Genomic DNA, 25,564 nt, shown 5'->3' with positions numbered 1-25,564 from the left:
AGATCTCAACCCAATTGAACAATCATGGGAGATTTTGAAGTGGCACCTGAGAGTGTTTTCCTTTAGCAACAAAACTATGGAATTTCTCATGGAAGAATGGTGTCGCATCCCTCCAATAGAGTTCCAGACACTTATAGAATCTATGCCAAGGCACATTGAAGCTGTTCTGGCAGTTAGTGGTGGCCCAACACCCTATTAACTTCTTTTGGAAAGGGGGGCAGTATTGAGTAGCTTGGATGAAAAGTGTGCCCAAAGTAAAATGCCTGCTACTCAGGCCCAAAAGCTAGAATATGCATATAATTAGTAGATTTGGATAGAAAACACTCTGAAGTTTCTAAAACTGTTTAAATGATGTCTAGCGTCCCACATTTCCCAGAGAGGTTAAGACACTTGTTGCTGTTTCCTTTATCTCCTGTACCATGTTCACCATTTTCGTTATCTCCCTCGTATGGATTAACACAAAGCTCACGAGGCTTGTTAGCACAGGATTTGTTTCTCCGTACTCTCCCTACTTACAGTGTCTCTCTGCCTCAGTGGTAGTCACTAATATTTCTAAGGCAACCACTTTTGTGAAACTACCTCACTGGGTGCGAGTCGCCATACCCATCGGAGAAGGTGAGTTGGGGAGGTTACAAAGGCAAGTTGATTCATACATGATATCACATTCTCCTTTAAAAACGAACAATGTTAGTTTTACACCTAATTGTGGACAGCAGGCCTAATTCATGGAAAGTGGAAATTTCATGGAAACATATTTTTTGAGGTGACGATTAGGCTATCAAAGCAATATTTCTCAGGTTCATATTGGCTTCCCTAAGAAGAAGAGGTTTGATTCATTCAGTCAGGCAGATCTAAAATCACTAACCTATAGTCAGGGCTCCAGGCTAACCTTTTTCAACTTGCAAAGCTTATTGTTATAATTGAAAATGTTCTACCTGCAAGAGATGCCATTTGAACTATATTTCAAAAAGTGTTTTCTGTATGATATTTACTGCCCTAACATGTAGATGTATTTTAAGATAGTATTAACATGCACCATCAAGCTCTTCAATTATCTATGTTAGGATACTTTGGGGTATCAGAAACAAATGTGTAAAAATTATTCCATTTTTAAGCTGGCCTTTTTGGCATTATCTCTATAACCACAGTTCTATGAACTAAGCGATGCGTTCAGCTGACTGAGAGGAAAACAACTTGCACAACACATTCATTCACTGTGTGTGCTCTTTCTTAGGAGAGAATAGGAGTGAAGATGATGATGATCCAGGACGGCCCCATGCCCACTGGGGCAGACAAACCCCTGAGAATCACTGGGGATCCCTACAAAGTCCAAGTGAGTGAAGAGTGGGTGGGGTGCGGCTTCAGTCGACAGCCACAGTGCACACAGAATTATTTGCAGAAATCCTCACTTTTCAATCCAACACAGACCCTCCTCTCTACATTCCAGTGAGGCTTTCTGTTGACAATTATTTAGACTATTTCTGATTTGTGATACAGATCAGTTTGCACTTTGAAAAATGCATTAGGTGGTCAATCTTCACTCTTTGTAGATCCCGTTATGGCATCTCATTCACCTCTGGGATGTACCGTCACGTGAATCCCATTTTCTTCTCCCCTTCACAGCAAGCGCGGGAATTGGTGATAGAGATCATTCGCGACAAATACCAGGGAGACTTCCGCAGTGGCCGAAATGACTTTGCGTCAAGATTGGGTGGAAGTACTTTGGATGTAAGAATGCAATGTACAGGACGTCCAGTGAATGTAACAACCAATGACTATGGTGCCATTTTGAACACAACCTTGATGTTTGAGCTCACATGCTTCAGGCCAATCCCTCCCTTCAGGTGGCTGTACCCAGGTTTGCTGTGGGGATTGTCATCGGCAGGAGTGGCGAGATGATCAAGAAGATCCAGGGAGAATCCGGAGTGAGGATCCAATTCAAACCAGGTGTGTGTGTGTATTTCTTTTAACATATGTCAGATGTGTCATATGAATGAAGGTTTCTCTTCTCTGTAGAGTTGGAATTATATTGGGGTATGCCATGTCTCTTATCGTACCATGACCAATTATATATGTGGAAAGGCGACTGCTTCTGTGTGTTGGTGTGTGGCTGTATCTGCTGTCAGTCACCACAGTTAGCTTAGTGTTGACCCTACTCCCTCCCACCGACAGATGATGGCATCAGCCCAGAGCGCATCGCCCAAGTGATGGGACAACCAGACAGGTGTCAGCATGCTGTCCAACTCATCAACGAGCTCACCCAAACAGCACAGGTACACACACAGAGACAGAACGAATGAATACCATGCAAGTAAGCACTCAGAGCAAGGAACACACTGCACAGAACACACACATTACGGACAAGTAGAGTGCACACACACACACACACACACACACACACACACACACACACACACACACACACACACACACACACACACACACACGCACTCGGCACAGAACACAAACCTCATGTGCCAAGCAAGCACACGTACCACTTGTGATTCTTATTTCCCAGTCAATTTATTTCCCACCAAGCTGCCTCTTGACCCATGGCTGTGTCCCGATGGCATCCTATTTCCTGCATAGTGCTCTGGTCAAAAATAGTGCACTACGTATGGAATAGGATGCCATTTGGGACTTGGCCTATGTTGCTGTAGTCTCCTGGCGTGTATTGCTCAGGTGGCCATTACAAGAGAATTACCATTTAGATATGCAAATAAGATCTGCAACTCCTTGTCAAATTCAGTTTACAGATATGTCATACCTTTTGGTTGACTTTGTAGGCGCAGACGATATCAGGGTTGATAAGATATTGTATGGCATGTATTTGAATATATGCATTGAAATGTCATACCTTTGGTTGACTTTACATGCACAGACGATATCAGGGTTGATAAGATATTGCATGGCATGTATTTTAATATATTATTTGAAATGTCATATCAGAAGGACATTGTCAATAAAGGTCGCTCCAGGCTTGGTTTAAGCGCCCAGGGTATATCTGTACTAGCTGGTGAGTGTCTCCTTGCTGTATATAAAAAGTTTAATTTAATGTTGGATCATTATGTATCGCTGCACTCTATTCTCATTGTATTTATTGTATGTAATTGTCTTGATTTGTCCATTTGTCTATGCTTGATGATTTGTTTTAATGTATGCCACAAACAAAATTTCCACAAGGAGATAATAACATCATTATCTTACGTGTGATTGGAGCAGGAACATGATGGCTTTGGAAGCTCTGGAGGACCAAGAGGAAGGGGACGAGGCCACGGGGACTGGGGCATGGGCTCACCAGGGGGACTGCAGGAAGTCACCTACACGATACTTGCAGACAAGTGTGGTCTGGTGATCGGCAAAGGTAAGGCAACTCAGTCCCTCAGTGCGCAAAGCAGTGTAGAACCTCAGAGCTACGAACACAAGTGTACAGTGCATTCGGAAAGTATTCAGACCCCTTGACTTTTTCCACATTTTGTTACGTTACTCTAGAATGGATGAAATTGTTTTTTTTCTTCATCAATCTACACACAATATCCCATAATGACAAAGCAATAACAGATTTTTTTTTACTAAAATATCACATTTACGTAAGTATTCAGACCCTTTACTCAGTACTTTGTTGAAGCACCTTTAGCAGAGATTACAGCCTCGAGTCTTCTTAGGTATGACGTTACAAGCTTGTGTATTTGAGGAGTTTCTCCCATTCTCTGCAGATCCAAGCTCTGTCAAATTGGATGAGGAGTGTCGCTACACAGCTATTTTCAGGTCTCCAGAGATTTTTGATCGGTTTCAAGTCTGGGCTTTGGCTGGGCCACTCAAAGACATTCAGAGACTTGTCCCGAAGCCACTCCTGCGTTGTCTTGGCTGTGTGCTTAGGGTCGTTGTTCTGTTGGAAGGTGAACCTTCGCCCCAGTCTGAGGTCCTGAGCGCTCTGGAGTAGGTTTTCATCAAGGATCTCTCTGTACTTTTCTCCGTTCGTCTTTCCCTCGATCCTGACTAGTCTCCCAGTCCCTGCCGCTGAAAAACATCCCCACAGTATGATGCTTCCACCACCATGCTTCACCGTGGGGATGGTGCCAGGTTTCCTCCAGGCTTGACGCTTGGCATTCAGGCCAAAGAGTTCAATCTTGGTTTCATCAGACAAGATAATCTTGTTTCTCATGGTCTGAGAGTCCTTTGGGTGTTTTTTGGCAAACGCTAAGCAGGCTGTTGTGCCTTTTACTGATTAGTGTCTTCCATCTGGCCACTCTACCATAAACACCTAATTTGGTGTAGTTCTGCAGAGATGGTTATCCTTCTGGAAGGTTCTCCCATCTCCACAGAGGAACTCTGGAGCTCTGTCAGCGTGACCATTGGGTTCTTGGTCACCTCCATGATCAAGGCCCTTCTCACCTGATTGCTCAGTTTGGCCGGGGGACCAGCTCTAGGAAGGGTCTTGGTGGTTCCAAACTTCTTCCATTCAAGAATGAAGGAGGCCACTGTGTTCTTGGGGACCTTCGATGCTGCAGACATTTTTTGGTACCCTTCCCCAGATCTTTACCTCGGAGCTCTACGGACAATTCCTTCGACCTCATGGCTTGGTTTTTGCTCTTGCTCAGGTGTGTGCCTTTCCAAATCATGTCCAATCAATTGAGTTTACCACAGGTAGACTCCAATCAAGTTGTAGAAACATCTCAAGGATGACCAATGGAAACAGGATGCACCGGAGCTCAATTTCAAGTCTCATAGCAATGGGTCTGAATACTTATATAAATAAGGTATTTATGTTTTTACTTTAAAAAAATTGGCAATCATTTCTAAAAACCTGTTTTCGCTTTGTCATTATGGGGTATTGTGTGCAGATTGATAAGGAAAAAAATAAATTTGATCCATTTTGATTAAGGCTGTACCATATGAAAATGTGTAAAAAGTCAAGGGGTCTGAATACTTCCCGAATGCACTGTATATAAATTTGAATACATTTGCATAAATTAACCCACCAACAGCGACTCTTGAACCGTTCAAGCTAGAGACACCAAGTCCTAACTTCAAATACTTTTATCAACTGTAACTATACTGAATTAAAATATAAATGCACCATGCAACAATTTCAACGATCTTACTGAGTTACAGTTCATATAAGGAAGTCAGTTAATCATTATGCCCTAACCTATGGATTTCACATGACTGGGCAGTGGCGCAGCCATGGTGGGTGGGCCTGGGAGGGCATAGACCCACTGGGGAGCAAGGCCCAGCCAATCAGAATGAGTTTTTCCCCACAAAAGGGCTTTATTACAGACAGAAATACTCCTCAGTTTCATCAGCTGTCCATCCGGGTGGCTGGTCTCAGATGGTCCTGCAGGTAGAGAAGCCGGATGTCCTGGGCTTTGTGTTAAGTGACAAAACTGCACATTTTAGAGTGGCCTTTTATTGTCCCCAGCACAAGGTGCACCTGTGTAATGATCATGCTGTTTAATCAGCTTCTTGATATCCCACACCTGTCAGGTGGATGGATTATCATGTCAAAGGCTAAATGCTCACTAACAGTGATGTAAACAAATGTGTGCTCACAATTTGAGAAGCTTTTTGTTCTTATGGAACATTTCTGGGATTTTACATGTTGCTTTCATATTTTTGTTCAGTGTGTGTATATATATACACATTTGCATAAAATAACCCACAAACTCTTGACCTGTTCAAGCTAGACACCAAACCAACTTTCACATGGTCAGGCTATCCTATCAATCAATCCTTCACAAGCTAGCATGCACACTACATTGTACTTTTCTAGTTATGTTAGAAATCCCTTTCGCGAAGTGCATATTTTTTTTCCCATCGAATTTCTTAGAATGAAAGTTACTAAGTTTCTCTGATGTGCAAGAAGCACCTGGGTGGCCATGGAGTCCCTCTCTCCCTTTCTGTCTCTCACTTTCTCCCCCTGCACTCGTGTGTGTGTGTGTGTGTGTGTGTGTGTGCGTGTGCGTGTGTGTGTGTGTGTATATATATATATATATACACTGCTCAAAAAAATAAAGGGAACACTTAAACAACACATCCTAGATCTGAATGAAAGAAATAATCTTATTAAATACTTTTTTCTTTACATAGTTGAATGTGCTGATAACAAAATCACACAAAAATAATCAATGGAAATCCAATATATCAACCCATGGAGGTCTGGATTTGGAGTCACACTCAAAATTAAAGTGGAAAACCACACTACAGGCTGATCCAACTTTGATGTAATGTCCTTAAAACAAGTCAAAATGAGGCTCAGTAGTGTGTGTGGTCTCCACGTGCCTGTATGACCTCCCTACAATGCCTGGGCATGCTCCTGATGAGGTGGCGGATGGTCTCCTGAGGGATCTCCTCCCAGACCTGGACTTAAGCATCCGCCAACTCCTGGACAGTCTGTGGTGCAACGTGGCGTTGGTGGATGGAGCGAGACATGATGTCCAGATGTGCTCAATTGGATTCAGGTCTGGGGAACGGGCGGGCCAGTCCATAGCATCAATGCCTTCCTCTTGCAGGAACTGCTGACACTCCAGCCACATGAGGTCTAGCATTGTCTTGCATTAGGAGGAACCCAGGGCCAACCGCACCAGCATATGGTCTCACAAGGGGTCTGAGGATCTCATCTCGGTACCTAATGGCAGTCAGGCTACCTCTGGCGAGCACATGGAGGGCTGTGCGGCCCCCCAAAGAAATGCCACCCCACACCATGACTGACCCACCGCCAACCCGGTCATGCTGGAGGATGTTGCAGAACGTTCTCCACGGCGTCTCCAGACTCTGTCACGTCTGTCACGTGCTCAGTGTGAACCTGCTTTCATCTGTGAAGAGCACAGGGCGCCAGTGGTGAATTTGCCAATCTTCGTGTTCTCTGGCAAATGCCAAACGTCCTGCACGGTGTTGGGCTGTAAGCACAACCCCCACCTGTGGACGTCGGGCCCTCATACCACCCTCATGGAGTCTGTTTCTGACCGTTTGAGCAGACACATGCACATTTGTGGCCTGCTGGAGGTCATTTTGCAGGGCTCTGGCAGTGCTCCTCCTGCTCCTCCTTGCACAAAGGCGGAGGTAGCGCTCCTGCTGCTGGGTTGTTGCCCTCCTACGGCCTCCTCCATGTCTCCTGATGTACTGGCCTGTCTCCTGGTAGCGCCTCCATGCTCTGGACACTACGCTGACAGACACAGCAAACCTTCTTGCCACAGCTCGCATTGATGTGCCATCCTGGATGAGCTGCACTACCTGAGCCACTTGTGTCGGTTGTAGACTCCGTCTTATGCTACCACTAGAGTGAAAGCACCGCCATCATTCAAAAGTGACCAAAACATCAGCCAGGAAGCATAGGAACTGAGAAGTGGTCTGTGGTTTCCACCTGCAGAACCACTCCTTTATTGGGGGTGTCTTGCTTATTGCCTATAATTTCCACCTGTTGTCTATTCCATTTGCACAACAGCATGTGAAATGTATTGACAATCAGTGTTGCTTCCTAAGTGGACAGTTTGATTTCACAGAAGTGTGATTGACTTGGAGTTACATTGTGTTGTTTAAGTGTTCCCTTTATTTTTTTGAGCAGTGTATATATATATATATATATATATATATATGGCTTTTAAAAGTGCTATTCTCACCTACGTAAAGTGCTTAATGAGGGGAATAATGCATGTGAAGTAATGTGATATTAATTGTTTGAGTTTCATTATAACAGCCCTCAATCATCTGGAAGATTGCCCCGGTCCTTCTAATGAGATCCGTTTTCCGGGCAATGGGCTCAAATGAGGGAATGACGGTTTCGAATTAGCTTATTTGCTATTCATTCTTACTCTATTGCCTGCTATGTAAAAGTCATTGACCATTTAGCGATTGGCTCGCTGCGAGCGTGCGAGCCACGGCGGGGGTATTTGTGTTAAGGGTGGGTCGGTTGAAGGGGGGTCTTCACCTATAATAAAGAACTGAGCAATTGAAATGTCAAGTGTCTTCTGTGCTGAGGTGAATGGGACAAATAAACCTAGTTGCAGAGGGCCCCATCTTGGCATTACCATAAGAAATGGGCCAATATGGATGGAAGGCAGCCGTTCTGTGCCCTGTCACGACACCCTTTTCGGCACAGTGATTAATGTCTTTACGATGCCACATGCAGCCAGTGCCTCTGCTCACCCCTCTGTCAGACCTACAAACCCCTGAACTGCACCACAACCCTAGTGAGAAGAAGGGGACAACCAAAGCGACGAGCCATGTTCCTTCCTAGCCCCAGGGTGTAATATATGGCCATGGCGATAGAACAATCCCCTACGGAATTCCTCAAAGGGGTGCATAGTGTGTCATATAAATACACACACACACACACACACACACACACACTACCGTTCAAAAGTTTGGGGTCACTTAGAAATGTCCTTGTTTTTGAAAGAAAAACGCTTTTTTTGTCCATTAAAATAACATCAAATTGATCAGAAGTACAGTGTAGACATTGGTAATGTTGTAAATGACTATTGTAGCTGGAAATGGCAGATTTTTTTATGGAATATCTACACAGGCGTACAGAGGCCCAACTTTTGAACGATAGTGTGTATATATGTGTGTGTGTGTGTGTGTATATATATATATACAGTTGAAGTTGAAAGTTTACGTACGCTTTTCAATCACTCCACAAATTTCTTGTTAACAAAGTATAGTTTTGGCAAGTCGGTTAGGACATCTACTTTATGGATGACAAAAGTCATTTTTCCAACAATTGTTTACAGACAGAATATTTCACTTATAATTCACTATCATAATTCTAGTGGGTCAGAAGTTCACATACGCTAAGTTGACTGTGCCTTTTAAACAGCTTGGAAAATCACAGAAAATGATGTCATGGCTTTAGAAGCTTCTGATAAGCTAATTGACATAATTTCATTTGGAGGTGTACCTGTGGATGTATTTGAAGGCCTACCTTCAAACTCAGTGCCTTTTTGTTTGACATCATGGGAAAATCAAAAGATATCAGCCAAGACCTCAGAAAACAAATTGTAGACCTCCACAAGTCTGGTTCATCCTTGGGAGCAATTTCCAAACGCCTGAAGGTACCACATTCAACTATACAAACAATAGTACGCAAGTATAAACACAATGGGACCATGCAGCCGTCATACCGCTTAGGAAGGAGACGCGTTCTGTCTCCTAGAGATTAACATACTTTGGTGCAAAAAGTGCAAATCAATCCCAGAACAACAGGAAAGGACCTTGTGAAGATGCTGGAGGAAACATGTACAAAAGTATCTCTATCCACAGTAAAACGAGTCCTATATCGACATAACCTGAAAGGCCGCTCAGCAAGGAAGAAACCACTGCTCCAAAACCGCCATAAAAAAAGCCAGACAATGGTTTGCAACTGCACATGGGGACAATGATTGTACTTTTTGGAGAAATGTTCTCTGGCCTGATGAAACAAAAATCGAACCATTTGGCCATAATGACCATCATTATGTTTGGAAGAAAAAGGGGGAGGCCTGCAAGCCGAAGAACACCATCCCAACCATGAAGCACGGGGGTGGCAGCATCATGTTGTGGGGGTGCTTTGCTGGTACACTTCACCAAATAGATGGCATCATGAAGAAGGGAAATTATGTGGATATATTGAAGCAACATCTCAATACATCAGTCAGGAAGTTAAAACTTGGTCGCAAATGGGTCTTCCAAATGGACAATGACCCCAAGCATACTTCCAATGTTGTGGCAAAATTACTTAAGGACAACAAAGTCAAGGTATTGGAGTGGCCATCACAAAGCCCTTACCTCAATCGCATAGAAAATTTGTGGTTAGAACTGAAAAACATTTTGCAAGCAAGGAGGCCTACAAACCTGACTCAAGTACACCAGCTCTGTCAGGAGGAATGGGCCAAAATTCACCACATTTTTTTGTGGGAAGCTTGTGGAAGGCTACCCGACACGTTTGACCCAAGTTAAACAATTTGAAGGCAATGCTACCAAATACTAATTGAGTGTAAGTAAACTTCTGACCCACTTTGATGTGATGAAAGAAATAAAAGCTGAAATAAATAATTCCCTCTACTATTATTCTGACATTTCACATTATTAAAATAAAGTGGTGATCCTAATGAATTTTTACAAGGATTAAATGTCAGGAATTGTGAAAAACTGAGTTTAAATGTATTTGGCTAAGGTGTATGTAAACTGCCGACTTCATCTGTATATGTATATATATACCGTAATTTCCCGACTATTAAGCGCACCTGAATATAAGCCGCACCCACTGAATTTAAAAAATATACATTATTTTGAACATAAATAAGCCGCACATGTCTATAAGCCGCAGGTGCCTACCGGTACATTGAAACAAATTAACTTTACACAGGCTTTAACGAAACACGGCTTGTAACAAAAATAAATAGGCTTTAACGAAACACGGCTTGTAACAAAAATAAATAGGCTTTAACGAAACATGGCTTGTAACAAAAAATAAAAAATTAGCAGTAAGCTTTAGTTGTCTTTTTTTGGAGTCAATTCCTCACGCTGCTGTTTCCAACGTCTTATCATCGACTCATTAAGACCAAGCTCCCGTGCAGGAGCTCTATTTCCTTTTCCAACAGCCAGATCAATCGCCTTCAACTTGAAAGCTGCATCATATGCATTTCTCCGTGTCTTTGCCATGATGAGGGTGACAAAATGACTACCGTAATCAGAATGATGGGAAGTTTGAGAGCGCTCGATTTAATCTAAACAGTAAACAAAAAAGATGTTTGACCTTAACCCGTTCTGCAATTTCATTGGTCTAATGAAATCGTCATGCCGCCAAAAAACTGAGCACGTCACAGAATGTGTTTTTTTGGAGAAAAACATTTTTAAAACGGAAAAAATACATATATTAACCGCGTCATTGTTTAAGCCGCGAGGTTCAAAGCCTGGGAAAAAAGTTGCGGCTTATAGTCCGGAATTTACGGTATTCAGTTGCCACCTTGTAAGTACTTCCTAAGTCAATAATAAGAAAAGATTATTGACTTGGGAAGTACTTACAATGTGGCAATTGAATTCACTTGTTAAGTCATAACAGACTTCTGCCCTCCGCTACTTGTGCCACTGAAGGCTAGCAGCAGGTATCTGAAATGGTCGGAAATTGATGCAAGTGTTTTGTATAACAATATTGATAGGAGACATACATGATCAGGACCTACCCACTGTTTACTAAATTCTTCAGAAATGCTAGTTTATCCAACAACTTCATTGCATTTCAAAATGCATTCATACAACACTGGCTCTACACCATTCAGAAATTAATTTCCGATGTGAAATTCCTCTACACAGATTAAAGCTACATTTTAATACACCTGAGTCGGAACAACATGTGCGGTTAACACCCGTGGCACACGCAATCATACAGGTCGGACGAAAAGATTATGTGGATTTGACTGCTACAAACTCTTATTCACATATAAGAGATAGTACTTAGTGGTCCTGCGTCTCCCTCATATAAGTCCAAATCCCCCCCAAATCCCCCTTCTCTGTCTCTGGCGACCTGAACCAGCAGCTTCATTGAGAGGGCCTTATTATCTCCTCTAACCATGGCCCACTCCTTGGCACTGAATAGTCAGTGCCTTTATTCCTCTCTCCTTCTGACTGGAGACCTCATAATGGCTTCATTAATGCAGAAGTTTCATTTGGTTGACAATGGGTTAATGGTCCCGGGGTAGTCTATTGGCAGCGGGAGGGGGACTCTTTTCTCCGGCTTTTTCAGCCCGGGTTCAAGCGGGGTTGACAACGTGTCACAAATTGTGAACAAACATGTAATTGATGTTCGGACATCAGCGGCCCCTAGCCGAGAAGCCAGCCTGCTCTTTTGAGTCGAGGTGGAAGGAACGGGTGGCCGTCCGGGGTCTTTGAGAGGACTTGGCACAGGGGGGAACCGATTTCTGAATGCCTGCCCTGCTCGCTTCAAAAGAGCCACAGACAGCAAAATTCAACAACAAAAAAAGGGATACGGTTTAATAAAAGAAAAAAGTCCTTGCCCAGCCTTAATGATTCTGTTTGGCCTGACGTGTAATTGCTCCCCACATACAGAAGTCGAGTTGCAGACAGCACATAGACTGGTGGCACTCATCAGGTGGCACTCACCCTTTATGTCGTGTCGGTGGGAAGTGTGATCTATTTTTGTTGCAAATTTTCACGGATGTAAAGGAAAATTGAGACGTGGAGAGGTGTATACTTTTTTGCTTCCTTTTTTAGTTAATAAGCGTACAACATTCCCTTACACTTCAAATACAAACTCCAGACCTCTCGGCCATTGAGTCATAATATTAGAAATGCACCTTTTTATATACAGTGTGTATGAATGCAGTTGAAGTACTTGTTGATCATATTATCATCAAAAGATTTAAAGGGATATCCGATATCGTTTTGCGCCACTAATGACTAAATAATTCCAGACTGTGCTATTTGTGTACTTATTTGTGATTATATAGTTGCTCATTAAAAATACTGTTATGGTGAAAAACATCATTCGTCATTTAAAAATAATAAAAATAATTTAGTTAAACTGCACGGTTTTGATTTCAAATGGAGAATAATCTTGCGCATCACGATATCTTAACCATAAATCATCGAGGTCAATATTGCCAACACTATTGTATCCAAAACATCAAGGGCGATGACAAAGGATGTGTTATTCCTAGCCGTCAGTGGTCTCATGTGGTGTGATGATGTGTGTTGTTTGTCCAGGCGGAGATACCATCAAGAGCATCAACCAGCAGTCTGGAGCCCACGTGGAGCTGCAGAGGAACCCCCCTCCCAACACCGACCCCAATGTTCGCGTGTTCTCCATCAGAGGCACCCCGCAACAGATGGAGGTAGCATGTCAGCTCATTGACGACAAGATTGGAGTAAGTTCCCCCAAGTCAAGTGCCTTTAAGTCCAAAGACTAAGTCTCGATAAGTCAACATGACTACCTATTGCCTGACGACTTAAACTGTATTGCTTGACGACTTAAACTGAATTCTTCCACTGCTCTGTGTTCGCTTCATACTTCAGTCTGAGATGGCCGTCTTTGAAGTCGTTTGTGGAGACATCAAAATGAGGGGTGTTGTACAAAACAAAGTTACCAGCGATTGGATAATCTCTAACAATTCAGATTATCAAAGCAAATGGTGAATTTTCACAATGCCGCTTTACCCACGTATATTCTTACTCTGGCCCAACCCATCGGTTTCTGGGAACAATCATTGTGGAAGTACTTAGATCCAGACTCATTGCGGAGAAGAAACTAACGTTTGTGGGTGTGGCGTAGTGTTTGGACGGAGCAACAAGTTTGGGTAGCGGAAATTGGGTTTTTATTTTCGTAATGAGGCTTGCTTCCCGCTTATGGCTAGAAAGAAGCTTGTTCAGGCCACTTTTCTCTCTGTAATTGATTATGGTGACTTGTTGTATATGCATGCAACCACCTCCGTCTTACAGAGACTGGACTCTGTTTATCATGCATCCTTGCGCTTTATTACAAATGCCAAGACACTCACCCACCATTGCACATTGTACCAAATGGTAGGTTGGACCTCCCTTTATATGCGCAGAAAGATACATTTGTATGTGTTCATCTACAAAGCCCTTTTGGGTAAACTCCCTCTTTACCTCTGTAGTCTGGTCTCCTTCACCACCAGCAGTTACCATACCCGGTCTACTAGGTGGTTGCTACTTAAAGACCCCAGGACCTTCACAGTATTAAGCATGACTGCCTTCTCTTCTTGTGCACAAGACGCATGGAATAGTCTACAATCCATGCTTCATCTAGATTTGTTAGTGCCACTGAATGAATTTAAAATATTGATGGGAGACTCTGTTGCAGAGTGTAAATGCTGTTTTTAGGCTGGATCATGTTGTTGTATGTTTTAATTATGTTATGTATTGATTGTTGCTGCCTTCTTGGCCAGGTCTCCCTTGAAAAAGAGTCTCAATGGTATTTTCCTGGTTAAATAAAGGTTAAATAAAAATAAAAGCTAGGCAATGCTACCTAGGCAAATTGCTTGCAATTTCTGTTTCATTATTAACTGTTAGTCAACTAAATAAATACCACCATGATTTAAATAAATTAAACTGTTGTTATTTACTCTAGTTAACAATGTTGAATGTCTCGTTTTTTTTTTTAGGGCTCAGGAATAGTAAGCAATGGTAGTTTTGGGTTGAGCCCTTACACTCAAAGCCCTGCAACTCATCAAAAGTAAGTCACAGTTTCTGTTTGTCCCTGTAATTTTTTGTCTACTATATGCATTTTCTTTGTGTTGCTGTCGTTCTGTCTGCTCTCTGTCTTAATCAGTTGTGGCAGTGGAGCCCAGACTTTAATGACAGGGGGATGGGGGACTGCTTATCAAACATGGCAGCCTCAAGGCCAGCAAGACCACAGTAAGTCACCTTAGCGCTACAACTTGTCTTAAGCAAATCTCGTAAACATTTGGCAACGTTGTCTTGTATTTTACAATTAATATCAACTCTGCTTACATGGTGGAACCAGGCTGAACTCTATGTTCACCACTGAAACAGAATGGTCAACGCAACGATCAAGCTGGTTGCACTTGGCTAAAACGCTGCAGCAATTACTTTGTATTTATATTTCCTCAGCTTAAACATTGTTTTGAAATAATTTTACGCTGTGTTTACTGTGCATTCCGGAAGGTATTCAGACCCCTTCCCTTTTTCCACATTTTGTTACAGTACAGCATATTCTAAAATAGGTTCAATTAAAAAATGTCCTCATCAATCTACACACAATACCCCATAATGACATACAGTTGAAGTCGGAAGTTTACATATACTTAGGTTGGAGTGAGTCAATTAAACTCATTTTTCAACCACTCCAGACAGATTATTTCACTTATAATTCACTGTATCACAATTCCAGTGGGTCAGAAGTTTACATACACTAAACTGACTGTGCCTTTAACTTCACTAGTGTAGGGGGCAGCATTCGGAATTTTGGATGAAAGGCGTGCCCAAATTAAACTGCCTGCTACTCAGGCCCAGACGCTAGGATATGCATATAATTGGTAGATTTGGATAGAAAACACACCTAAAGTTTCCAAAACTGTTAAAATAATATCTGTGAGTATAACAGAACTGATGTGGCAGGCGAAAACCTGAGGAAAATCCATCCAGGAACTACTATTATTTTGAAAGGCTTTTTCCATTGAAAGCCTATCCACCATACACAGACTTGGGACCCAGTTCACAATCTCTATCTTCTTCTACATGTGGCCAGTCTTTAGGCATTGTTTCAGGCTTTTACTCTGAAAAATGAGGGAGATACAGCACTTTCAATGAGTGGACAGTGGAAATTTCCAGACATGAGCCCAGAGCGTGATCGGGAGCGTGCCTTTCTTGTTTCTCCTTTTCTATTGACGAAGCTTTTGTCTGGTTGAAATATTATTGATTATTTATGACAAAAACAACCTGAGGATTGATTTTAAACATCGTTTAACATGTTTCTACGAACTTTTATTGTACTTTTTTTACTTTTCGTCTGGATGTTGAGAGTGCGCTTTGTGCCTTTTGGATTACTGAACTAAACGCACCAACAAAACAGGTTTTTGGACATAAAGAGGGACATTATCGAACAAATCAAACATTTATTGTGTAACATGGAGTCCTGGGAGTGCCACCAGATGAAGATCATCAAAGGTTAGTGATTCATTTAATCGCTATTTCTGACTTTTGTGAGTCCTCTCCTTGGCTGGAAAATGTCTGTATGGTTTCTTGTGGCTAGGCGCTGTCCTAACATAATCGCATGGTGTGCTTTCGCCGTGAAGCCTTTTTGAAATCGGACACTGTGGTTGGATTAACAAGAAGTTTATCTTTGAAATGGTGTATAATACTTGTATGTTTGAGGAATTTTAATTATGGGATTTCTGTTGTTTGAATTTGGCGCCCTGCAATTTCACTGGCTGTTGTCGAGGTGGGACGCTTTGATACCAGAGATGTTAAACAGCTTAGAAAATTCCAGAAAATGGTGTCATGGCTTTAGAAGCTTCTGATAGGCTAATTGACATCATTTGAGTCAATTGGAGGTGTGGGTGTATTTCAAGGCCTACCTTAAAACTCAATGCCTCTTTGCTTGACATCATAAGAAAATCAAAAGATATCAGCCAAGACATCAGAAAAAAAAAATGTAGACCTCCACAAGTCTGGTTCGTCTTTGGGAGAAATTTTGAAACGCCTGAAGGTACCACATTCATCTGTACAAACAATAGTACGCAAGTATAAACACCATGGGACCACGCAGCCATCATACCGCTCAGGAAGGAGACGCGTTCTGTCTCCTAGAGATGAACGTACTTTGGTTTGAAAAGTGCAAATCAATCCCAGAACAACAGCAAAGGACCTTGTGAAGAAGCTGGAGGAAACAGGTGAAAAGTATCTGTATCCACAGTAAAACGAGTCCTGTATCGACATAACACGAAAGGCCTCTCAGAAAGGAAGAAGCCACTGCTCCAAAACCACCATAAAAAAGCCAGACAACGGTCTGCAACTGCACATGGGGACAAAGATCGTACGTTTTGGAGAAATGTCTGATGAAACAAAAATAGAACTGTTTGGCCATAATGACGTTGTCATTATCGTTATGTTTGGAGGAAAAAGTGGGAGGCTTGCAAGCCGAAGAACACCATCCCAACCATGAAGCACGGGAGTGGCAGCATCATGTTGTGGGGGTGCTTTGCTGCAGGAGTGTAACGCCCTGGCCATAGAGAGTGGTTTTTGTTCTTTATTTTGGTTAGGCCAAGGTGTTACATTGGGTGGGCGTTCTATGTTCCTTTTTCTATGTTTTTGTATTTCTTTGTTTTGGGCCGTGTGTGGCTCCCAATCAGGCACAGCTGAAGTTCGTTGTTGCTGATTGGGAGTCACACATAAGGAGCATGTTTTTCCTTTGGATTTTGTGGTTAATTGTTTCTGTTAGTTTTTTGCACCTGACAGAACTGTTTGGCTGTCGGTTTTCTTGTTTTGTTTGTATAGTGTTCTTTCTTTATTAAATATTCAATGATGAACTCTAACTCTGCTGCACCTTGGTCTACTCTCTCTCACGACAGCCGTTACAAGGAGGGACTGGTGCACTTCACAAAATAGATGGCATTATGAGGAAGGAAAATTATGTGGATATTTTGAAGCAACACATCAGTCAGGAAGTTAAAGCTTGGTCGTAAATGGGTCTTCCAAATGGACAATGACCACAAGCATACTTCCAAAGTTGTGGCAAAATGGCTTAAGAACCACAAAGTCAAGGTATTGGAGTGGCCATCACAAAGCCCTAACCCCAATCCTATAGAAAATGTGTGGGCAGAACTGAAAAAGCGTGTGGGAGCAAGGAGGCCTACAAACCTGACTCAGTTACACCAGCTCTGTCAGGAGTTATGGGCCAAAAGTCACCAAACGTTTTGTGGGAAGGTTGTGGAAGGCTACCCGACACGTTTGACCCAAGTTAAACAATTTAATGGCAATGCTACCAAATACTAATTGAGTGTATGTAAACTTCTGACCCACTGGGAATGTGATGAAAGAAATAAAAGCTGAAATAAATCGTTCTCTCTACTATTATGCTCTCATCAATCTACACACAATACACCCTTAATGACAAAGCGAAAACAGTTTTTTTTAAATGTTTGCAAGGAGACTCAAAATTGAGCTTAGGTGCATTCTGTTTCCGTTGATCATCCTTGAGATGTTTCTACAACTTGATTGGAGTCCACCTATGGTAAATTCAATTGATTGGACATGATTTGGAATGGCATAAACCTGTGTATATCATGTCCCACAGTTGACAGTGCATGTCAGAGCAAAAACCAAGCCATGAGGTCGAAGGAATTGTCCGTAGAGCTCCGAGACAGGATTGTGTCGAGGCACAGATCTGGGGAAGGGTACCAAAAACTTTCTGCAGCATTGAAGATTCCCAAGAACAGTGGCCTCCTTTTTTCTTAAATGGAAGAAGTTTGGAACCACCAAGACTCTTCCTTAAGCTGGTTGCCCGGCCAAACTGAGCAACCGTGGAAGAAGGGCCTTAGTCAGGGAGGTGACCAAGAACCTGAGTTCCTCTGTGGAGATTGGAGAACCTTCCAGAAGGCCAACCATCTCTGTAGCACTCCACCAATCAGGCCTTTATGGTAGATTGGCCAGACGGAAGCCACTCCTCAGTTAAACGCACATGACAGCCCGCTTGGAGTTTGCCAAAAGGCACCTGAAGGACTCAGACCATGAGAAACAAGATGCTCTGGTCTGCTGAAACTAAGATTGAACTCTTTGGCCTGAATGCCAAGCGTCATGTCTGAAGGAAACCTGGCACTATCCCTACGGTGATGCATGGTGGTGGCAGCATCATGCTGTGGGGATGTTTTTCAGCGGAAAGGACTGGGAAACTAGTCAGGCTCAAGGGAAAGATGAACGGAGCAAAGTACTGAGAGACCCTTGATGAAAACCTGCTCTAGAGGTCTCAGAGGGTCAGACTGGGGTGAAGGTTCACCTTCCAGCAGGACAACAACCCTAAGCACACAGCCAAGACAAACGCAGGAGTAGCTTCAAGACAAGTCTCTAAATGTCCTTGAGTGGCCCACCTGATCGATCATCCCTGGAGAGATCTGAAAATAATGTGCAGCGAAGCTCCCCATCCAACTTGACAGAGCTTGAGAGGATCTGCAAAGAAGAATGTAAGAAACTCCCTAAGTACGTGTGTGCCAAGCTTGTAGCGTCATACCAAAAAAGAATTGAGGCTGTAATCTGAGTACTTATGTAAATGTTATATTATTATTTTTTAAATTTGTAATAAATTTGCAAAAATGTCAAAAAACTGTTTTTGCTTTGTCATTATGCTGTATTATGTGTAGATTGATGAGGGGGAAAAAAAACATTTTAATCTGTTTTTGATTAAGGCTGTAACGTAGCAAAATGTGGAAAAAGTCAAGGTGTCTGAATACTTTTTGAATGCACTGTATATGAAATAGACATGTAAAGATGGACTCTGCAACATTTTGCTCATTTCACTGTCTTACAAATATCTCTCAAATGTAAGTTAAGACTCATAAATGCATACAAGCCGATTGTCAGAGTTTGATGTGTCCGGGATAACGGTGTCCTCTGAGTATTTCATCATCTCGGGGTGCTCAGTAATTGGTGAAGTAGTTGGGAGACATTGCTGCTCAAGCATCTAAAAAAATCCTAAGTAACAACGAGTAAACTATAATAACAGACGTTGCACGCGGCTGTGTGGCATTTGATAATTTGCACGTGTCAATATCGCTATTTCAATGTAAATTGGATTAATCATGCAGCCCTACAATGAACCAGGTGTAGAAGGTACACATTAGCTTTCATCCACTCATCTATTTTACTTCTAAGCCAATTGAAAGGGGAGTCTACCATGGCTTGAGCCAATGACGTTGGGGAAACATAAATGTCCAACAAATAACACATAAAAATTGTCAGAAAATTGCCGGAAAGGCTTTTAGTTAGGCAACCGTTTCATTTAAATGTTCTTATTATTCCCAAAGCAAATTACTTCTGATAGGTTTGGGCAAAAAGCTGTATAGCAAGAAAAAAAAGTTAGAGTCCATTTGAAATACACTGGTATTTGTTCTATATTTAATGCAATGTTCTTTTATTTGGGTACAGGTCACAATGGATCCCAGGCAGGCCAGGTGGACTACTCTACAGCTTGGGAGCAGTATTATAAAAAGCTAGGCAAGTGCTCTGAGACAGTAAAAACCCTGTCATACCCACATGACTTTTCGAACAATTGCAATATTTTTGCCATACATTTAGTGCAACTGCAGCAAAGCTTGAGGTTCGGCATTTTGGGCAATGTATCACCAGTAGTAGACATTACAGATAACACAATGATTATGATTCTCTATGTCCACCGTTGTGTAATGGCCCATTCTGTGTTTGCAGGCCAAAAGACCCAAGCTCAGAGTATTGTCCATGACTACAGCAAAGCATGGGAGGATTATTATAAGAAACAGAGTAGCCTCATTCATTTTGTCAGTTGTCTTTAGACATATTCAAGATTGCAATTTCAATTGTGATAGCGTTATTTGATGCTGTTTTCTTGCAATGTCTATACGCTTGTGCCCCAAAAGGTCAGACATCTCAGCAGCAGAGCTCACTCCCAGAATACAGTGCAGCTATGGCAGAATATTACAGGCAGCAGGGAGCGTACCACTGGCCGGGTGCACAGGCAACCCAGGGCCCAGGTCTTCAGGTAATGTACAACACTGCCAAACTTATACTAACAATGGCTCTAAACAGCTCTCTAAACAATGGTTTCTTCCACTAATTACGTTTTCTTCAATATGACTCTAAACAGCTCTCTGTCTTTATACAAGCTCTGTCTCTAAACAGCTCTGTCTCTGCCTCTAAACAACTCTTCCTCTAAACCACTCTGCCTCTAAACGTATGTCTCTAATCAGCTCTGTTTCTGCTTCTAAACAGCTCTCTCTGAACAGCTCTGTCTCTGCCTTCAAACAGCTCTGTTTCTGCCTCAACACAGCTCTCTCTGCCTCTTAAAAGTGCCTGCTCTGCCTATGAACAGCTCTGCCGCTAAACAGCACTCTCTCTTTATATACACTGAGTGTACAAATCATTAAGAACACCTTCCTAACATTGAGTTGCACCCCCTCCTCCATTTTGCCCTCAGAACAGCCTCAATTCGTCGGGGCATGGACTCTACAAGGTGTCGAAAGTGTTCCACAGGGATGCTGGCCCATGTTGACTACAATACTTCCCACAGTTATGTCAAGTTGGCTTGATGTCCTTTGGGTGGTGGACCGTTATTGATTCACACGGGAAACTGTTAAGCGTGAAAAACCCAGCAGCATTGAAGTTCTTGACACATACTACCATACCCCATTCAAAGGCACTTAAATATTTTGTCTTGCACATTCACCCTCTGAATGGCACACATACACAATAAATGTCTCATTGTATCAAGGCTTTAAAATCCTTATTTAATCTTTCTCTTCCCCTTCATCTACACTGATTGATGTGGATTTAACAAGTGACATCAATAAGGGATCACAGCTGTTTTTAATGTTTTGTACACTCAGTGTATGTTAAAACTATTACTGGCAAGTCTTGAAAAGTTTACATGCCTGTGTGTATTGGGATGTGCTGTTGCGTACATGGTAAACTACATAACATTTTCCTTTTTAAAATATCTTCCAGGAGCATTAGAGTGGATACCCATCTAATTAAGACTTTGGAATCATTGAGACAAAAAGATAACTACTAACAGTACTATTGAGGTTTCTAAAGTATATTTTCAACACTTTGCGGCGTACCTTTCCTTTTTGTAATGCATTCGCTGTAGAATAACTAAACCTAAAAACTGATATTTTACTTGGCAATTTTGGGATACACTCGTCTTCAGTATACTTTTTTTTTTTTTTTTTAAATGTATCGCCGTGTCTTTGAACGAGATGTAGTATAATCTATTTTGTCTAGTTTTTGCAATAAAATGGTATTGGCTTAGCAGTCTTGAGGCTTGAGTATAATGACAGTTTTGTTTTTGTGAACGATGTTTTAAGCATGCGTTTGCTTTTTGATTTGTGTTTTTACGTAGAAAATTTTTAATTTTGAGAGATTGAAATGTAATGTGTGAATGTTGGAAAAAAGTTTTAATTTCGAACTAAATTCCTGCTATGGTATCTGTCATTTCTTATTTAATCATGTATTTCTTCTGTGTCATTGTTATGTTTTCTGTTCAGGAAGGTGCGATATCTAATTTCAGTTTTGAGACAAATATGCTGATAAATGAGTTATTATTCCTACATTAGACATCCTAGTTTTAAGCCTAAGTGTAATAAATGCTTATCAAAATTATATTTTAGAGAGCTGGGATATTATGAGTTTGATTTAATCTTATGTATGTATCCTCATGTACATGGGTATTTAAGTAAATTTGTTGAATAAGGATTGTTAGTGTAATATTCACACGGATGCTCTCCCAATTTTATGTATTCACTGCTAATATGGTAAATGATGTTTTGAAATTTGATGTTGCATCTCTCACCAAGTGCAAATATAAACCCAGCATGTCTTCTGTGCTCAAGACTGCTAAGCCGCTTTCATTCTACCTGTTCAAAATATTTGTTTTTGTATGGCAAATGTAAGTGTGATTTATTTATATTTTTGAAGCACCTAGCTTCCACAGTATCCCAACCAGTACACTTTGTTTCTCGCTAACATAATTGTTTTTGTGTAAGCAAGAACATATGCTATGATTCGTTACATGATTACTCCCTACAATTTTTTCTGATGACAAGACATACTTTAACCTATGATTTTTTATTCTTAAATGCACAGATAACCTTGTAATTAAAAATCAAGTAATTTGTTTGTTTCTAGGGCAGTTGATAACATTTGGGCTATTGTAATGCACATTCCTGTTTTTAGATGTTTGCTGCCTTTTCAATGGCAAATTAGTTTAACTGCAGAGTTACCCAAAGAGCCATATCACTGGACTAACAAGTTCATCTTTCTGTAGCATACAGTGTGATTTAGATACCTTAAGTATAAAGTTGTATATGCCATAAACATGAATAGAGGCAATATATATTCTCACTTGTTTATTTCTATGCTTTCTTAGTTGTTTGACTCAGTAATTTGCCACAATTGCTTTTGTGGTGAAAATATAGAATCTTTATTTTTGTACTGTTAAAAAGTTTATCTGTATAATGATTTGTCAATCTCCCTAACAGTTTTCTTTGTTGCTGTATACCATGCTTCAATTAAATCTACTCTCTCAAGATTGAGTATGAATTTAATCTGATCATATTTGATTTTTTTCCAGCTATGGAAGGACAAATGATGATTGCATGTGGACAGCAAATGTAATAACTAGTTTTCTGCCAGATAAAAATACCATAAGTGTAATGTCTTTTCTGGTCTGTCATTCTTAATTTAGTCCATTAGTGAAATACATGCCCCATCCCCTCACTTATGCAGTAAAACACATTAGCAAACAAAGTTGTAGAAGTCTGTCGACTTGCGGCCTAATCCTTTATGACTGTTGCCATCAAGCCCTAGCCCCAGATGGTCATATGTTTCGAAAAGAGAAAGGCTGTGTCCCAAATGGCATCTTATTCCTTACATAGTGCACAACATTTTTTTTCAAAAGTAGTGCACTATATAGGAAATAGGGTGCCATTTGGGATGCAGTCGATGACGTCAACCCCTTAAAGTCTTCCAGTAATTACACATCAGATGACCTCTGCTTTAAATTGATGATCAGAATGGGAGTGCTAAATGGGCATTTTAAAAGTTGGAGACAGGAAGCCAAGCGGATCCACTACATGGGATGTCGGCATGGGAATTACTGCACTTGCACTGCACTAATAGACAGTGGTTCCCATGCCAAAAGCACATTTGTCATCAATAACAAATGAGTAATTATTCCATAATGACCTCAAGGTGTCCCCTAATTGAGTAGTGTGTGAAGGCAAGGGTTGCCAGAAGTAATAAAAGCCACTGTATTAGCAAAGGAAACATATTCTTAAGTGGAATTGTAAATAAAGATGAGCGTGCATTTATTTTGTGTGCCCCTGAGGTAGCTGACCCTAGATTAAAGATTTAACTGTTGCTGGAGGAGAGCCATTTAGTCTTTAGTGTTTTGGTCATAGTGTTCAGAGTGGAACTCGACCTAAAGAAGATAAAATACACTTGAAGTCGGAAGTTTACATACACTTTAGCCAAATACATTTCAACTCAGTTTTTCACAATTCCTGACATTTAACTCAAGTAAAACATTTCTGTTTTAGGTCAGTTAGGATCACCACTTTTATTTTAAGAATGTGAAATGTCAGAAGAATAGTAGAGAGAATGATTTATTTAAGCTTTTATTTCTTTCATCACATTCCTAGTGGGTCAGAAGTTTACATACACTCAATTAGTATTTGGTAGCATTGCCTTCAAATTGTTTAAATTGGGTCGAACGTTTCGGGTAGCCTTCCACAAGCGTCCCACAATAAGTAGAGTGAATTTTGGCCCATTCCTCCTGACAGAGCTGGTGTAACTGAGTCAGGTTTGTAGGCCTCCTTGCTCCCACACGCTTTTTCAGTTCTGCCCACACATTTTCTATAGGATTGAGGTCAGGGCTTTGTGATGGCCACTTCAATACCTTGACTTTGTTGTCCTTATGCAATTTTGCCACAGCTTTGGAAGTATGCTTGTGGTCATTGTCCATTTGGAAGACCCATTTGCGACCAAGCTTTAACTTCCTGACTGATGTCTTGAGATGTTGCTTCAATATATCCACATAATTTTCCTACCCCATGATGCCATCTATTTTGTGAAGTCAACAGTCCCTCTTGCAGCAAAGCACCCCCACAACATGATGCTGCCACTCCCGTGCTTCACGGTTGGGATGGTGTTCTTTGGCTTGCAAGACTCCCACTTTTTCATCCAAACATAACGCTGGGCATTATGGCCAAACAGTTCTATTTTTGTTTCATCAGCCCAGAGGACATTTCTCCAAAAAGTACGATCTTTGTCCCCATGTGCAGTTGCAAAACATAGTCTGGCTTTTTTTATGGCGGTGTCACGGTTGTCGTAGGTTAAAGTGGACCAAGACGCAGCGGGGAAATGTGCACTCATCTTCTTTTATTGAATGGACAAAGAAGGTGAACCAAAACAAACACAACAAAAACACAACGACTAATAACAGGCCGGTAAGGCAACAAAGCTATACCTAGCACAATCTCCCACAAAACACTAAAACAAACACATACCTATATATAGGACCCTCAATCAGAGGCAACTAGAAAACACCTGCCTCCAATTGAGAGTCCAATCCCCAATTAACTAAACAAAGAAATACAAAGAACTAGACTAAACATAGAAATACATTTAACATAGACCAGTGCCCAAAACCCGGAATAATAAATCAAACACACCACTAAACACACAACCACCTCAAACCACATAAAACAAATACCCTCTGCCACGTCCTGACCAAACTACAATAACAAAATAACCCCTATTACTGGTCAGGACGTGACAGGTGGTTTTTGAACAGATGCTTCTTCCTTGCTGCGTGGCCTTTCAGGTTATGTCGATATAGGACTCGTTTTACTGTGGTTAGATACTTTTGTACCTGTTTCCTCCAGCATCTTCACAAAGTCCTTTGCTGTTGTTCTGGGATTGATTTGCACTTTTCACATCAAAGTACGTTCATCTCTAGGAGACAGAATGTGTCTCCTTCCTGAGCGGTATCACTGCTGCGTGGTCCCATGGTGTTTATACTTGCGTACTATTGTTTGTACAGATGAACGTGGTACCTTCAGGCGTTTGTAAATTGCTCCCAAGGATGAACCAGACTTGTGGAGGTCGACAATCATTTTTTTTCTGATATCTTGGCTGATTTCTTTTGATTTTCCCATGATGTCAAGCAAAGAGGCACTGAGTTTGAAGGTAGGCCTTGAAATACATCCACAGGTACACATCCAGTGGCTACAGAACTTGAGTCCCTCAGTGCAGATGGAAGTTGCACTATTTGATGTAAGACAAATTGTGTTCTGTTATTATTGTCATAGAATCCATTGATGCTGGAATCAAGAGCTTA

The 25,564-nt window shown here is 41.4% G+C and overlaps 1 protein-coding gene across 4 annotated transcripts in view; it reads left to right on the top strand.

The window, feature by feature from the left end:
* The window catches only part of LOC115167686 (far upstream element-binding protein 3), a 76,205-nt gene extending 53,323 nt beyond the window's left edge, over positions 1-22,882 (top strand). For 3 of the 4 annotated variants that reach the window (XM_029722332.1, XM_029722331.1, XM_029722329.1), the window contains 11 exons: positions 1,235-1,333; positions 1,624-1,728; positions 1,845-1,947; positions 2,173-2,273; positions 3,220-3,364; positions 12,703-12,863; positions 14,121-14,191; positions 14,288-14,373; positions 19,618-19,686; positions 20,085-20,206; positions 21,169-22,882. In XM_029722332.1, coding sequence (XP_029578192.1) covers positions 1,235-1,333; positions 1,624-1,728; positions 1,845-1,947; positions 2,173-2,273; positions 3,220-3,364; positions 12,703-12,863; positions 14,121-14,191; positions 14,288-14,373; positions 19,618-19,686; positions 20,085-20,206; positions 21,169-21,177 — 1,071 coding nt within the window. In that variant the 3' untranslated portion in view covers positions 21,178-22,882. The remainder of the gene's footprint in view (positions 1-1,234; positions 1,334-1,623; positions 1,729-1,844; positions 1,948-2,172; positions 2,274-3,219; positions 3,365-12,702; positions 12,864-14,120; positions 14,192-14,287; positions 14,374-19,617; positions 19,687-20,084; positions 20,207-21,168) is intronic. The other variant, XM_029722330.1, reaches the window with a different exon arrangement.
* The last annotated feature ends 2,682 nt before the right edge of the window (positions 22,883-25,564 follow it).

This window comes from Salmo trutta, chromosome 29, assembly GCF_901001165.1.
Source record: "Salmo trutta chromosome 29, fSalTru1.1, whole genome shotgun sequence".
NCBI classification, from domain to species: domain Eukaryota; kingdom Metazoa; phylum Chordata; class Actinopteri; order Salmoniformes; family Salmonidae; genus Salmo; species Salmo trutta.
This window is presented reverse-complemented; position numbering and strand designations above follow the sequence as displayed.